This window comes from Cucurbita moschata, unplaced genomic scaffold, assembly GCF_002738365.1.
Source record: "Cucurbita moschata cultivar Rifu unplaced genomic scaffold, Cmos_1.0 Cmo_Scf00014, whole genome shotgun sequence".
Lineage (NCBI taxonomy): Eukaryota > Viridiplantae > Streptophyta > Magnoliopsida > Cucurbitales > Cucurbitaceae > Cucurbita > Cucurbita moschata.
This window is the reverse complement of record NW_019268530.1, coordinates 2,849,271-2,866,115: the sequence shown is the minus strand read 5'-3', so window position 1 is coordinate 2,866,115 and position 16,845 is coordinate 2,849,271. Positions and strand designations below refer to the sequence as shown.

Below are 16,845 nucleotides of genomic sequence, written 5' to 3'. Positions count from 1 at the left end.
TAAGGTTTGTGTTAAATTTATTTGAAGAGAATTATTAAAATAATGTATGATAATTTTTATATTAAAAGATTTGTTAATAGAATTATTAATTGGGTTATGTGTTGAAATATCAATAATGAATAATATTGAAATCTTAACAACCAAATGCATGTGTTCATGTTTTTTAAATTAATTGAAACGTCCAATCAATTGTTGATTAGTGAATCCACCAAACAAGGTCTGAAATGATAAGATTTTGAAAGCTAAACTAATAATAATTGAGTGAAAACATGAACATGTTCATGTTTCACGGTTAGAATTATCGCATTTTGTCCTCAAATTTTCAGCTGGATCGATTCCGTCATTTCGTCCAAATGGTATGACAAAGGCGACATTACCATGGGTCGTGCGTTCTTTGATGTTGTATAGTTAATACCAACGATATGAACGGTAAGATGTAAGAAGTGGCGACTTTGAGCTACTGACAGTAACCTAATTCAGATTTGATACTTGATGTCTCTGACATTCCCCTACGATTCATATCGGGATTTAAAATTTAAATTCAGCACTTAATGACTCGGACATTCCCTTGCAACCCCGCGACATGATCATACCACTTATTGATTCTAAGAGTGAAACTATTATCTCTATAAACCAATACGATATCTTTGAGCTTTTTTCCAGCTAATTACGTACAATTTTGAAGTTCTTATAATTGAGTCATAGAAAAAGAATCATGGGTTTGTGTCGATACCTTGGCGGCACACTTGTCGCCTCCGAGAGACTAAATTACGTCGGAAACGTCCACCGCAAACGACGGCGACAGGCTCACGTTGGTGTTGGGTTTCCAGTGAGAAACTTCAAAGATAGTAATTAAGTCAACTAACAGAGAAAGAAAACGAAGACCAAAAATAATGTGAATGAGAATAATGATGATGGCCTGCCTTTATATGGTTTTATAGACGGACAAAAAAGGAAGACTTTGACTTTTTAGTAAGTAAACGTGATGACTCGACACAATTTCTAACAATATTTTAAAATTTTGTTTTTATTTTATTGTATTCCATTTTTTTTTCAAATATTTCAACTTTGCTTTAATCAGGACCGTTGATTACATTACATCCAAAGATCTAAAACCCATTATTATTATTATTATTTCTTTTATATTTATATTAGTAGCAAATATTCTGCTTATCCTTTTATTAACCAAATTTGTATCTTTTTTATTAGTAATATAAAAAAAAAAAAGAAAAAAAACCATTTTCTTGACTTAGTCTTCCCATTATTTTTTATAATATTGTATCATATTATATTACCATAAAAAGAAGCAAATAAAAAAAATAGAATTATCTAATAAAACTATTTAGAAATTAATATTTAAAGATGGATGTAATTAGTCAAACAAGTGAAGTATACATTATTTGAATTTTGGAAATAAAACTTATTTTTTTAATAATTGGATAAGGAAAACATGCTAACTAAGGATACCATGGTCTCGAGACATGGGAGACACGTGCCCCTTGAAATGAAGAGGTCACCTCGGCTTTGGCCTCATGATGAGACTAAGGTTCCTCCTCGAGACTTAATGGAGTCATGGGTTATCTCTAAGCTCGATAATTTTCATTTCTCTAGCTCGGGGCAAAATCTATATATATATATATATATTTTTTACTTAGTCTCTTATCTATAACCTTATCCATAACACTTAGATTGACTTGTTCGAAGTTAGGAACTTCAATGTTGAAATAATTGACTCTTTAAATCAATTTATCGATGAATACTATAAAGGTAAGATGATAAAATTTCTACCCGACATGTTTTACTTTTTCTTAAGAGTAAGCAAACATTTTTAAATAAATTTATAGACCAAAAACTAAAATAAAAAATTATTGGTATTTATTAGTGAATTAATAATATTTTTCACTCATTAATATTACTTGTAACGATCACCATGACAAAAGATCAAATTATATTTTTACCCATCATTTAATTAACTTTTAATTTATTGGGTCTAATTTACTAGAATAGTTAAGTATACATAAAATTGATTAAGTTGCAAATTTAATTCATAAATTTTTAAGTTTATATCCATTTACTCTCAATCAGGCGTGTTTAATAATGTTTTGAACTAACTATATCTAATAAATTTGTTAATATATATATTTTTTAAATAAGTGATTTACTAAATAAAAATTTAAATTTAAATTTTGTATGTAGCACATTTATGAATTTAAAAAATGTGAAATAAGTTAAAAAGGACAATTATTCTGAAACATATTAAATGATGAATTAAGACTTTTTAAAATTAAAAATTATTTTTCACTTAAAAATTAATTAATCATACTTTTATATATAAAAATTTAAAAATTTAAGGTTAAAGTTGTAATTTAACTTCCGACAGCTTCCGTTTATCGGTTAATTGAGGTCAAATTAGGAAAATAAATGATAATAAATAAAGAGGAATACCAAACATGAAATTTGTATAACTATAAATAAATAGCTAGTTCATATCAAACGGCATTAAATTCCTATGGTTGCTAAACTACACGGCGCCTCAGACAAAACCTCCACCAAGTAGTACAGGTGCAGCGAGCGAGCGAGCGGAAACAGAGCCTTCATCTCAAAGACTCCAATCGCCCCCAAAAGTCTTGCTCTACTGATTTGGTTTACATTTCAATTTGTCAACACATTCATTATCAATATTAGATCATCTCCTCCTTCTCACGTTCAGACAATCAAGATCCTCTCCTTCTTCTTTGGAGTTCTTTGATTTTTATATTTTGATTTTGTGCCGGTGGTCGTTTTAATGGCCGCCGCTGCCGTGGATCCTTCGTCGCTGCAATTCACGCCGACTTGGGCCGTTGCTGCCGTCTGCTTCATCTTTATCTCTCTCTCTCTGTTCCTCGAGCATTTGATTCATCTCCTCTCCAATGTAAGTGTAAACCTAATTTTCAATCGAACTTGAGAGGAGAAAAGGAGAAAAGGAGAAATCGATCTCGGAGGAACGTTTGATTTGAAATTTGATTCGGTTTGATTTTGATTTTGATTTTGATTTTGGCGCAGTGGCTGAAGCGGAAGAGGAAAACGGCATTATTCGATGCGGTTGAGAAGCTAAAATCAGGTACGGTTTCCATTTCTGAAATCGAATGTGATTAAATGGAATTTGGATGAACGATTAACGATTTCGCTATCGAAGCAGTTCTGATGCTGCTAGGGTTCATGTCGCTAACACTGACGGTAACGCAACAGCCGGTATCGAAGATTTGTATTCCGAATAGCGTAGCGTATACGATGCTTCCATGCCAGAGAGAGATACAGATCAAAGCAGATAAGAATTTGGAGATGGAACAATCACGATCAGCCTCCTCTGCAAATCGGTCGTTTTCATGGATGATGGAAAAATTCGTGAGCCTCGCAGCAGAAAGTGAAGATAGTGGTGGTGGTGATGATTCTTCTTCTTCATCATCATCTTCTTCATCTTCGGATTACTGTACTGCGAAGGTACTGACTGAGTCAAAGATGAGTCGAGTTAATCGAGTTCGAACTCAATTGAAGAATTGGAGTAAAAAACAGTGAAATTAAAGTTCTGTTGTTTAAATTAATGATCAATTGATTATGAATTACGTTGGCAGGGGAAGACCTCGCTGATATCGCAAGGAGGAATGAATCAACTGAACAACTTCATCTTCGTGTTGGCTGTTATGCAGATTGTTTACAGCGTCCTCACCATGGCTTTGGGAAAGGCCAAGGTCTTCTCTATCTCTCTTATTATTATTATTATTATTATTATTATTATTATTTTCTCCTCCCTATTAATTCCTATTATTTTAAAAAATTAAATTATATAAATATATATTGAGTAAATATTTTAAATAATATGTTATTAGGTAAATGAAAAGGCAAAACATGTGTACATTAAATAAATGAATAAAAACCCATATTGATTCTAAGTTTTATTCTAGATAATTAAAAAAAAATTAATGATTTAAAATGGGAAAGCGTGGAGTAAAATAAGATATAAATATAATATAATTTTTTTTTTAAAGTTTTATTTGAGATGGTTACGTTATTGTATTAATAAAATAGAAATTCTTATTCTAAAACAATTTAAAATTTCTATGGTCGAGAATACGTTGCGTTAAAATTAGTTTATATAAATATTTATTAGAGGGCAAACAGACAAAGTTTTTTATTTCAAAAAATAATAAATAAAGAAAAAGACTTCGTAGGCTTGTTGTTGACTTTCTTTGAGGCATCATTTATTTGTTAAGACTACAAAATTCTGGAAGGCTTTAAAACGGCAGCTACGGTTGTCGTTTTCATGGCTCAAGAAATTTTGGCTGTCGTTATCATAAGTAAAATATTATTATTTTTAGTTTAATTTAAATTAAATTTGGACCCAATAATATTTGAATCGCTCCCCTATTGAATTATATTTTTACTTTCCCCCAAAAAAAATTAAGGGTTTTTTTTATTTTTTATTTTTAATAGCTTATTTACAATATTTTTATGGATTTTGAAACACTTAATTAAATTAAACATTTTTTTTTCTTTATTTTTGAATGAAATTTAAACAGATGAGGCGTTGGAAAGCTTGGGAGGAAGAAACTCATACCTTGGATTATCAAGTGGCCAATGGTAATTGAAATTATTTAATTATATTTATGGTAATTGAAATTATTTCACTTGATGCTTCATAATCATACCAAATTAGTCTCCAATATTAATGGTCTAATTAAGTAACATTGGGAAATTAATATTGTATCATATAGATGGTGCTACTTTTTGACTCTCATAAATCGACCGCCAGTTAGATAATTAATATCTTTATAGGATTAACTTTAGACTTTTATAAAAGTAAATGAAGAAAAATGATTGGAAGTAAAAATAAATGTTTTTTAGTTAGACTTTTAGTTAGCTTTTAAAGATTTATGTATATCTTAAATGTTTAAAAATAAATGTGTACTATGCAAATTGATATATCCAATAAGTTAACTATTAAATGTGATTAATAATGAGAGTCAAAATTTTAATAGATTAATTTTGATTTTGTTCGATTGTTAGATCCAAATCGGTTTAGATTTACAAGGCAAACAACGTTTGGACGTCGACATATTAGTTCTTGTGCATCACCACCATTACTTCTTTGGACGGTAAATTTTTATTTTTATTTTTATTTTATTTTCATATTTGTATAAGTGATTTCAATTTGGTATCTATAGCCTTAAATGTTATATATAAATTATGAAAAGTGGCGTTCAAAATTTGAAAATTTGCTGCAATTAATGTTTCTGAAAAATTTGCAGAAATGTTTCTTTAGACAATTCTTTCGTTCGGTTGCCAAAGTTGATTACCTAACCCTTCGTCATGGTTTCATATCGGTATAATTTCTTTATATTTGGATTTCGTTTTTCATTTTCTATTTAGTGTAAAAGCAATTTATTGTTTTCATCTTGAACAGACTCACATACGTGGAAACACTTCTTTCAACTTCCAAAAGTACATTGAAAGATCGTTGCATGATGACTTCAAAGTGGTCGTTGGCATGAGGTTTGTAATTTTTACCCGCTCCATTTGGACGGTAACTTTTTTTTTTTATAATTTACTATTTTTTTTTCTTTGATTCAGTCCTTTCATGTGGCTCATAGTAGTTATCTTCATTCTCGTAGACGTGCATGGTGAGTTTTTTTTTTCATTAGTTTAAAAGGTTTTGCATTTTATTTTATTTATTTATTAAAAATTGGCTGAAAAATATATTTGTATATATGACAGGTTGGAATGCTTATCTGTGGGTGTCTTTTCTTCCACTAATTGTAAGTTTACTATCATTTGCTAAATATTTACCATCCATGAAAGACGAATGATATGCAAAGACGAATTAGAAATGTTTGTGTGAAGAATATTTAATACTATATTATAGTTTACCATATATATCATATTTGATATTTTATTATAAGTCAAATATCTAGATCTGGGTCTTCTTATTAGAGGCATCTTTATATTTATGGTTCTTTTCATTTATTATAATTTATTTGATTATAAATAGAGAACTTTCACATTCTGAAACATTGAATTGTTACACCACGTAGATAGTGCTAGCTCTTGGAACAAAGCTGGAAGTAATCGTAGCAAGGCTTGCCCTTGAGCTTCAACACAAGACCGATGTGATCAAAGGAGCCCCAATGGTTGAACCAAGTGATGATCTCTTCTGGTTCAATCACCCCAAATTTGTTCTTACCCTCCTTCATTTCACCTTGTTTATGGTAAATTATCTAACATATTCTCCAATCCAACTTCTTTACCCACAATTTTCTTATCTAATCCATTTTCTTTTCCTTTCCTTTTCAGAATGCATTCGAGCTTTCTTTTATCATTTGGGTCACGGTAAAAATTTATGCATCTTTATTATTCTTCGTTTTCCTTTCATTTTATGTATATTTGATTGGTTTACGTTTCCTTCTGTCGGTACATTATCAGCTACAATATGGGATTAATTCTTGCTACCATGAAAAGTTGGTGATCATCATTATAAGAATAGTCTTGGCGTAAGTGTCATTTAACAACTTCATTGATCTCCTTACAATTATTTTTTAAAATTAATTTAACTTTTAATTTGTTTATGAAAAAAGCTTCAAAATCCATATGTAACAATTTTTAAAATGTTAATTATTGTAGGGTCACAGTCCAAATATTGTGCAGCTACAGTACTCTACCTCTCTATGCTCTTGTCACACAGGTAAATACATCAATGAATAAAGTATCTTATTCTCAAACAATATAAAAAGTTGAGATTCGAATATTTGACGTCATACTTTGAATGTACTTGTATATGATCAGATGGGGTCACAGTTTAAAGCTGCAGCATTAGAAGAACATACCGCCAAAGCCATAAAGAAATGGCACCAAGATGTGAAGCAAAAGAGAAAACAGAGTAACCATCACCAGTACCTCAACGACCTGGACCCAAGCCAACACCAAGAGGGATCGTCTCCCTTCGTCGCTGGACGCTTGTCGTCGATGGTTTCCGAGAGCAGCAACAAAACCCAAAGCTCCCAAGAGTTGACCCCTTTCCATCACCGAGCTCCCACTTTTTCTGAGCTCAATTATCTTGACATTGAATCTAATGAGATTGTTGAAGAACTCACAGAAACTACGGTAATAAAAGATGAATCTATAGTTGTAGATAGGTCAATAGGAATAAAAATAGGAGAGATTAGTGAAGTTCACGAAGGAGAAACTGAAACCCATATCACATAAATTTTGGTTTGACATCCGTGTTTGTGTGTGGTAGAAGCCTATTATTATTTGATTATGTATATATTGTTCATTTGTATTTATTATAAATTTTAGTGAGAAACGGAGTTATTAGTGGAATATATATTTTGATAGGAATAAGATTTAAATTTAGTTTTCACATGTATTATAGAAGTGTCGTACATTCAACCCAACAATTCGACAACCCAAACCAATCTAATCCGAACTATAAAGGTTGGATTAACATTTCGGGTAGGATTGAGTTCATTTTTCTAAACCTGAACTGAATCAGTTCAGTTTCAGGTTCGTGAACAAAACCGTCGGGTTGACCCAAGCCAAATAAAAATATATAAAATATATTAATAACCTTTCATATTAATGGAGTTGGAGTTGTCGTACCTAGTCCAGTCTAAGTATATTCCAACTATATTATTTTTATTTATTTTATATTATTTTGTTATTTTATTATTTTTAACATATAATATATATTTGGTTTAATTTCTTTTATATTATTGTTATTATTTTGTTATTTTATTATTTTTAACATATAATATATATTCTTTTTATTATTTTGTTTAATTTCTTCTAAACAAATACTTAGAGGGTTGATTGTTCATAAATTATATATAAATAATTTTAAAACATATTCTAACTTCTAATATAATAACATGTTTCAATCTAAATATATTTATATATTTTTTATTTTTTTATTTTTATTATAATACAATACCTTTAAACTAATTATTTTTATTATTTATTTAATTTATGATTTATCTTTACATTTTTTACTTTAATCAATTATCGAAAAAGATTGATATTTAGTTCTCTCTAGTTTTATGACAATATTGAACTATGTTAATATATTACAATTTTCGTTTTTTTTTAATTGATTTGAATCTGTTGGTGAATTTTTAATATATTTTATTTAAGATTGTATCGTGATAAATAAAACTTAAAAAAAAATTGACAACCGAACGTGGTTGGGTTGTGAAAAGTTTTTGGTTGGGTTGTGAGAACTCTTGATTGGATAAAAAAAAAATCCCCCGAACAACCGGACTATGTACGCCCAAAAATCAACAATCTAAATTTCAATTTTGAAATATTTATAAATGATAAATATATATAGCAATATTGAAAAATATAAATAACCTCTCATACATGTCAAAATTTTATACTAATTTTAATATTTAAAATAAAAATTAAAAAATTATTCACGGAGATAAAGGGAAAATGAAGAAGAGGGAGAAAGGGATAAACCCTGGGAAGTTATGGGTTTTAGTTCGTTTTGAAACGCAGGGACTGAAGGCGGAGGTTCTGTCAAGAAGAGCATCTTCGAGAAATCTTCCCCAATGTTGTAGTGTACTAATCGAATACCTGTTTCTGTTTCAAAAACCCTAAATCGGATCTCAAATTCAGACCTGATACGGATGGAAGCTGCCGGAAATGGCGGAAGAGCCGAGGGCTCTTCTTCTCCGAAGCCCTTGAAGTTCTCGGCGTACCAGAACCCGGCCTTATCCGCCGCTTTAACTGTCAATAGCATCCAACCTTCCAAGTTCACCTTCCTCTGCATCTTCTCCCTCTCCTCTGCATCTGCATTTGCCTTCCTTCGCGTTGTTTCCTGGTAAAGTTTGATCTGCTGCGTCTTTTTTATTTAGTGAACTTTTGGATCTTCGTTTTCTGTCTGTAGGTTTGTTTTGTGTGGACTGTGAAGCTTTTCGTTAGTTCTGAATGAGGATTTTATGGATGTTGTCTTGAATGTGATCGAGAAATTACGAGTACTTGAGAAAGAGTTCTGCTGAGTTTTTTCTTCAGATTTTCTTTTATGCTCTTGGTTTTGGTTTTCTCGGTTAACTGAAGCTAATGCATTCTTTTTCTTCTGAATTAATGAAGGGAGAATGCGATTATCGACAGCTTGAAGGTGAAAAACATTCCTGAAGAGGCGGCCTGTAAGTTACTATATTATTCTCATTTGTGTATGTTTGCTTTGAGTTTAAGCTACCACGTTGAACACTTATGGCTGTATTGCTTTTTTTTTAATATCATCCTTTTCAATACTTCAGATGTTTCTGCCAAGGCTGTACAGACAGTGGTAGGCTTAGTGTTTTTGGGAACAGTATTAGCTTTCTTCAAAGCAATATTCTTGTATAGAAGAAGATTTAGTGGTGGTGTGTCTGTTGTATCTGCCTCTAATGGTTCCAAGGATCAAACACCTCTTTCCAAGCGTCAGCTAGGGCTTATGGGATTAAAACCAAAGGTTGAGAATGGGACATCTGAAAAGGCATTAAAACCTCCAAAATCTAAACCCTACTCATCACCTCCTTCTTCTGATGTTCTTGTTCCTCTTCATCAATCTATGGGCAGTTTTGGTTATTCATCTCAAAGAAACACAGATAAATCGAACTCTGTCGGTGGAAGTAAAATGCAGTCTTTCACATCACCTGCAAAGTCCCCTGGTTCTGATTCTTCGTTTTATCTTGTCTCTGGAGTGGCCTCACCATTGCCTTCTGCCCTGAGTTCGTCGGGACGGGATTCTGTGGTTTGTACCTCATGGTCAAGCAAGCGAGTATCCTCTCTGAAAGAAATTACGTCTGAAGAAGAATTTGAACGATTTCTTACTGAAGTAGATGAAAAGTTAACTGAGTCTGCAGGAAAATTAGCTACTCCACCCCCCACCATCAGCAGTGTTGGTTTAACCAGTCCCAGTACTGTTGATACTTCAGCTAATACCTCTGGAACTACCAGAAGTACTCCCTTGAGGCCTGTAAGAATGTCTCCAAGTTCACAGAAATTCAAAACTCCTCCTAAGAAAGGAGAGGGTGACCCTCCCTCCCCAATGTCTATGGAGGAAATGGTTGAAGCTTTCAAGCATTTGGGAGTATATCCCCAAATCGAGGAATGGCGTGATCGTCTTAGGCAATGGTTTTCTTCTATTCTGCTTAATCCTCTTGTAGAAAAGATTGAAACCAGTCATGTTCAGGTACGGTTGGTCTACTTTGTGCTTTAGTAATTAAGTTTTGTTTGCCTTGACTCGGATTTCAATGATTTTCATAAAACAAAATTTAGGAATTCTATCGGGCATGTTAACTTGTTGTGATGAAGTTTTTGGTGTAAATATAGATTATATTTCATGGAAAAAAAAATATATAATCCTGTGATATAGCCTATAATTTAACCTGTATATTAGAACATTTCAATTTTTTAGTGTCTAGATTTCTAGTTCTTGTGGAGCTATAGTTGTTGGCATATGACTTATATTCCCAATATTTCCATTTTTCCTCGTATGTCTCATTATGGAGATTTACGTGTGAATCAAACTGGTCTGATTTATAACTGTGTTTGAGAGTGGTATTTGCTTAGTTGCACGATGAGTTACAAACATGAAACCAATGATTATTTTGATAGTTTACACATCCTTTGCACATTATTAATCTGCTAAACTTCATGGTTCTTTAAGGTAAAGGAAGTGGCTGCTAAACTCGGTATCTCAATTACAGTAAGTCCAGTAGGCGATTCCTCTGGAACCCTTCCTACTGTGTCTTCGGTTGACAGGACTAATGAATGGCAACCAACATTGGCCATTGATGAAGATGGACTTCTCCACCAGTTACGAGCAACGCTTGTGCAATCCATAGATGCTTCTAAAAGTAAGGTTTTCCTTTTATTTTTTTTCAAAAGTTTCTAGAATTTATGTTTCTATGGGTTTCGGGTTATAATTGATTATTATTTTTTTTCCTTTTTTGAGTTTAGGTTATGATTGATTTGCTTGTTCTATCATCGGTCTCAGTAAAAGAAGCTTACTTTTCTATAGAAATAAATAATAGTAATAATTATTGCTTTGTTTGCAATCATCTATCTTCAATGCAGTTAAGATGCCTCTAGTGAATATACAACGGTCTCCTCAGCAGAATCCCTCGGTTCCCATCATGCAAGAGTGTGTTGATGCCATTGTAGACCACCAGAAACTTCTTGCTTTGATGAAGGGTGAATTGGTCAAGGGCTTGCTGCCTCAAAGTAGCATTCGAGCAGATTATACAGTACAAAGAATCAAAGGTTGGCGTAGGTCATATATGATCAGTTTATCACGTTTTCCCCTTTACCCACTGTCTAATTCATCTATCTAAATTCTGTAAAATAGATGGTAGATTACATGTTTTAAATTGACATTTGGACCACTACCAATTTCACAGAGCTTTCTGAAGGATCCTGCTTGAAAAATTACGAGTATCTTGTGACTGGAGAGGTATATGATAAGAAGAACAAGAAATGGACACTTGACCTTCCAACCGATTCTCACTTACTCTTGTATTTATTCTGTGCTTTCCTTGAGCATCCGAAGTGGATGCTACATCTAGATCCTTCAACCTATGCCGGAGCTCAGTCCAGTAAAAATCCTTTGTTCTTGGGGGTTCTTCCTCCAAAAGAACGGTTTCCCGAGAAGTACATAGCCATAATATATGGTGCTCCTTCCATTATTCACCCTGGAGCTTGCATACTGGCTGTTGGGAGGAAAAGTCCCCCAGTTTTCTCTTTGTATTGGGATAAGAAGCTTCAGTTTTCCCTTCAGGTTGTTTTCCTTTGAACGCGTTATTTGCTCACATCATTCCTAGACTTTGTTCAATATCATAGATTACATAATGTTTAATGTTACGTTCCAAAATCGATCTGATCTGAAACGTCATTGGGACAACAATAACTGTTATGGTTATGATCTTTATTTTCAGGGAAGAACAGCATTGTGGGATGCCATATTACTCCTGTGTCACAGAGTCAAGGTCGGATACGACGGAATCATTCGAGGTATGCACCTTGGTTCTTCGGCACTAAGAGTTCATCCGGTTCTGAATTCAGAGCCTGTAGACTGAGTGAGTCAATGTGTGTTTTTGGTTTCATCAATCTTCTCACTATATCTGCTACATGAAACTAACAAAACTGTGCTTATGCAACAATTTTTCTCCTTTGTACAAATATGCATCCTGGGGGAATTGCTTAGGGTCGACCTACCCACTGAAAGCTTAGAACTTTTAGTTTCCCAGATTGAATGTCATGTATCCTAGTCGGAGTTCTTCAATAGTTTGTACTGACCACAATTCACAAGGATCCTGAATCCGAAATTGTCAAAGAACAGTTTAGAATTCTGTTTGGCTGCCTTTTTGTTTTACACAACTTCAAGTCGTCTTATCATTTCCCCACACCTTTTAGATGTGAGATTGCCATTAACTACCACTTTTAGTTCTATTTACAAGTTCGAACATGATTAAAATTAATTAAATAAATTAGAATGAAATTAATTGAATGCACAATTTATTGTTCTCGATCTTATTCTTCATTCTAACCATGATGATTTGATCTTGGAATGTATTTGAGGTAGGCAGATATCTCTTCAAACTTAAGAGAAAAAATGGCTATGGCTAAATTATATATAATAAAAATATTCTTTGTTTAAAAAATATCTCTATTTTTTTAAAATGTAAATGTTTTAATGTTATTGATAGTAGGGATAAAAAGTTGACATGTATGAATACCAAAACTTAATATAGGCGAGAGTTCTAGATACTACTACCCGATTTCAAGTTATCCTTATCTAGATTGTCTATTTAATCTTCTAACATATTTATTCGATAATTGTGAAATCTTTATGAAATATTAAGTATAATATTCAAAATTTTAAATGAATAAGAGTGTTTTTATGATGTAAAAGAGTGTTTTTATAATTTAAAAAAAGTTTAAAGAAAATAGAACTAAAATGTAAGGATATGGAAAAATCGACTCCCAAATTGGTAAATATATTGGAATTGTTGTACAAATGGCTCAATATACGACTCTCAATCTCGCTCATAGTTTATTCACATGAGATTAGCAGCACGAACCGAGCCATCACGAGCAACATCACTATCATAAGCTTTTATAAGGTAACTTGAACATGATTAAGTGCATACCAAGTAAAGAAGTTGAAGAGAAGCCCAGATGCAACCGAACCAACCGAACCGACTGAGATCCCTCTTATCTCCTCCTTCTCCATGAAGAAAAATGTCAGACACAACCGAACCGACTGAGATCACCGGGAGCAATCTGAACTCTATTATAAATTTCTAACCACGTCCTCCATAAGACTCCCTTATCTCTTCCATCTCCAAGCTCGGGTTATGAAAAAAGAAATCGACAAGAAAGTATCACCAACCCGAAAGATTATATATACAACCACATGGGTTTGAAAGATGATGGCCCAAAAAAAATTAGGCATCCCTAAAAAATCCCAATGACATTAGCATTACAAGTACAGTCTACGCCGAAACATTTCCTAAGCGCTCAGTTTCTGCCTCCGCCACTGAACACCATTGCAACTGCCACTGTTCTCTCATCTCTTCTCTTCACACTCGAATCCCACCCATCAAATTCATACCCACCTCAGTTCGTCATTATCGATTCCTCAGCGCACCTTCAATCCCCGAATTGGCCCTCATTTTTCCAATTCTTTAGACCTACCTACTGTTACTCTTTTAACTCCCCTAATGCTGCTTGTTCTCTAAGTATAGATTGTTTTCGATATTGGGGGTTCATCAATTTGATCTCATTTCAAAACCCTCAAGAAATTCCTTAGGAAAAACCATGAACAATGGCGAAAATCGGCGATTAAATGGTGAGGCCGAAGAAGAAGACGATGATGACGATGCCAATGGCGGAATGGCGGCCTGGGAAAGGACTTATGCCGATGATAGGTCGTGGGAAGCCCTACAAGAGGACGAGTCTGGGCTTCTTCGGCCGATTGACAATAAGGCCATTTTCCATGCCCAATATCGCAGACGTCTTCGTTCACTTTCTTCGTTAGCAACCACTGCTCGAATTCAAAAGGGTCTTATTCGCTATCTCTATGTCGTCATTGATTTCTCCAGGGTTGGTTTCCCTTTTCATTCATGTCTCTGTTACTTCCTGCTATTTGATTTAATTTGACCTATGCCTTCGCTTTTGATGATCTTATTGAGAAAGGGGATTTGTGATGTTCATCAAGCTAAATGCATAGAATCTCTGCTGAAATGTTTTTCATTGAAAATATGGAGTAGATCACAAAACAAACAAACTTTCAAGTAATCTTAATTTCCAGAAACCAAATACTAACAATCAAATGATTATCAAACATGGACTTCTCCCAAGAACTATAATGTGGTATAATCTCATTTTCCCAACTTGTTTGTTCTCTGATTATGTTAGGAAGTATTTTGTGAATGAGTTTAGTTTAGAGCATGAATTTCTGTCCATAGAAACTGTAAAAGTGATGGAATGGTGGTTTTTCCTTTTCTATTTCTCTTATTTTGCGTATCTCTCGACGTGCAGGCAGCAGCGGAAATGGATTTTCGACCGAGTCGAATGGCTGTGGTTGCAAAACATGTGGAAGCTTTTGTCAGGGAATTCTTTGACCAAAATCCTCTCAGTCAGATTGGTTTGGTGACTATAAAGGATGGAGTTGCTCATAGCTTAACAGATCTTGGTGGAAGTCCTGAGTCCCATGTTAAAGCATTAATGGGGAAACTGGAATGCTCAGGTGAAGCATCCTTGCAGAATGGTCTGGATCTTGTTTGTGGCTATCTAAATCAAATACCATCATATGGGCATAGAGAAGTTTTAATCTTATACTCTGCTCTCAATTCCTGTGATCCTGGAGATATAATGGAGACAGTTCAGAAATGCAAAACATCTAAAATAAGGTGTTCAGTAATTGGTCTTACTGCTGAACTTTTTATATGCAGACATCTCTGTCAGGAAACTGGTGGCTCGTACTCGGTCGCATTGGATGAGGTGAGTTTAATTGGATGTGTCGGTTTCCTAAAATGAAGAACTAACCATAAAATTACTGAAGCAAGACTCTGTTGATGTTTTTATATGGGAGTACTTCGCTAAATCTTTGTGAAAAACCTGCCTTTTTTGTAGTCCCATTTCAAAGAGTTGCTATTAGAGCACGCACCCCCACCCCCAGCAATAGCAGACTCTGCAATGCCTAATTTGATCAAGATGGGGTTTCCACAAAGAGCAGGGGAGAGTTCTATTGCGATTTGTTCGTGTCACAAGGAAGCTAAAGTTGGAGGGGGCTATACTTGCCCTCGATGCAAAGCTCGAGTTTGCGAGCTGCCAACTGAGTGTCGAATTTGTGGATTGACACTTATTTCTTCACCCCATTTGGCTAGGTCGTATCATCATCTCTTTCCGATTATACCATTTGATGAAGTTTCTGATAAACTATTTCATGATCCACGACATCAACTACCGAAAGTTTGCTTTGGCTGCCAAGAAAACTTCACAAACCCTGGTAAGAACTCAAATGAACATTATGTTTGGAATTATGGTCTTCTAGTAATATAATATACGTGTCGGATTAGTGAGCGTGGATATCTTAAAATCAGGTGGAGTGAAAAGAACAGACCTTTTGTCTTTCTGACTTGGGGTTCTTTAAGCTGGGTTCTATTTTCGAATGGCCCGTAATGTTTGATTCCTAAAGCAAAGAATGTTGTGTTTAAGAGAAACTTCCACGTCTTCTGTTCATGGTTTGGTCATTCTTCATTACTAATTTTGTGCTGCATCAGTACTATGCTGAAACAATCTCATGGGGATTTAAGTTGTCTCTGTATTGGGTGACTTAAGATTATTACATTGCTCATATGTGATCCTTTTAAGGCAATAGAAGCAACTTTATGAAGAAATATGGATGATTTCTGCACTGTTCATCGAACTTTTGACTCATTGAAATGTACATTCTGTTCATATTAGGTACAGGTAACAGCCCAGGCATCCGAGTTTCTTGCCCAAAGTGCAAACAACACTTCTGTCTTGATTGTGATATTTATATTCACGAGAGCTTGCACAATTGCCCTGGCTGTGAGAGTTTCAGACGTCCCAAATCAGCGACTTCCGATGATTGAACGGATGCGAACTTCTGATGGTTAAACACCTTCCTTTGGACCGAATGCATACCCTTAACCAAATCCAAACTCTATTATGGCCATGTCAATGCTGTCTGTTCATTTGGGTTAAAGCTGTTATGAGTTTTGTACCAAAGTTTCAAGTATGTCGTATGATGAATCAGAGGCTCACTTTGTTACTGTTGAAGTTGTCTTTGATGTTTCGACAGACAGCTCAACCTATTTTCAGAGGCGAAGTTCATGGACGCGGCTTCTTTACACTTTGAACCCATTGTTGAAATTGGCTAAAAGTTCGTTCTGAGAATAAGATTTCACAAAACTAATAGGCCGCTCAGTTTCGTAGGAAGGCCGATTTCCAATGGTTTTACTTGCAGTGTACTCAAAATTGAACCCCCAGTAGACAATTCCCATTCTCATATTCATGTGGACGTGCAGGAGCTTTATATTGGCTGATTATTCAGTGGCATTTGACATTCATATTTCTTAGTCTAAGTTATAAAAGTATCTTAGGCCGAAAGGTCATTCATATGAAATCTTATATCGGTTGGAAAGGAGAACGGTTCTCTGGGCTTTGAAAGAGGGTGGATTGTTAGATCCCACCTTAGTCGGGGAGACCTAAACATTTTATAAGGGTATGGAGACACATTTTAAAAACCTTGAAAAGTCCGAAAGGGAAAATTCAAAAAAGAAAATATTTGCTAGT

General features: G+C 34.0%; 3 protein-coding genes across 4 annotated transcripts; all 3 read left to right on the top strand.

Annotated features, from left to right (window-relative positions):
- Window positions 1–2,520: 2,520 nt before the first annotated feature.
- LOC111452642 (MLO-like protein 3) lies at window positions 2,521–7,316 on the top strand. Of its 2 annotated transcripts, XM_023093459.1 has the most exons (16): window positions 2,521–2,911; window positions 3,043–3,100; window positions 3,179–3,480; window positions 3,612–3,728; window positions 4,557–4,617; window positions 5,044–5,132; window positions 5,286–5,360; window positions 5,441–5,529; window positions 5,608–5,657; window positions 5,752–5,792; window positions 6,069–6,242; window positions 6,328–6,363; window positions 6,457–6,524; window positions 6,655–6,715; window positions 6,817–7,144; window positions 7,184–7,316. In XM_023093459.1, exons 1-16 carry the CDS (start codon window positions 2,786–2,788, stop codon window positions 7,234–7,236), a joined length of 1,728 nt encoding a protein of 575 aa, XP_022949227.1. In that variant the 5' UTR covers window positions 2,521–2,785; the 3' UTR covers window positions 7,237–7,316. The 2 variants fall into 2 exon arrangements, with proteins under 2 accessions (XP_022949227.1, XP_022949225.1); XM_023093457.1 differs by having other exon boundaries at window positions 6,817–7,316.
- A 1,148-nt stretch (window positions 7,317–8,464) lies between these two features.
- Window positions 8,465–12,396, top strand: LOC111452641 (transmembrane protein 209-like). Its single transcript, XM_023093456.1, has 7 exons — window positions 8,465–8,854; window positions 9,124–9,179; window positions 9,294–10,210; window positions 10,688–10,877; window positions 11,098–11,283; window positions 11,421–11,797; window positions 11,955–12,396. Exons 1-7 carry the CDS (start codon window positions 8,661–8,663, stop codon window positions 12,093–12,095), a joined length of 2,061 nt encoding a protein of 686 aa, XP_022949224.1. The 5' UTR covers window positions 8,465–8,660; the 3' UTR covers window positions 12,096–12,396.
- Window positions 12,397–13,463: 1,067 nt separating this feature from the next.
- Window positions 13,464–16,598, top strand: LOC111452792 (general transcription factor IIH subunit 2). Its single transcript, XM_023093685.1, has 4 exons — window positions 13,464–14,124; window positions 14,563–15,024; window positions 15,157–15,532; window positions 15,991–16,598. Exons 1-4 carry the CDS (start codon window positions 13,840–13,842, stop codon window positions 16,140–16,142), a joined length of 1,275 nt encoding a protein of 424 aa, XP_022949453.1. The 5' UTR covers window positions 13,464–13,839; the 3' UTR covers window positions 16,143–16,598.
- The last annotated feature ends 247 nt before the right edge of the window (window positions 16,599–16,845 follow it).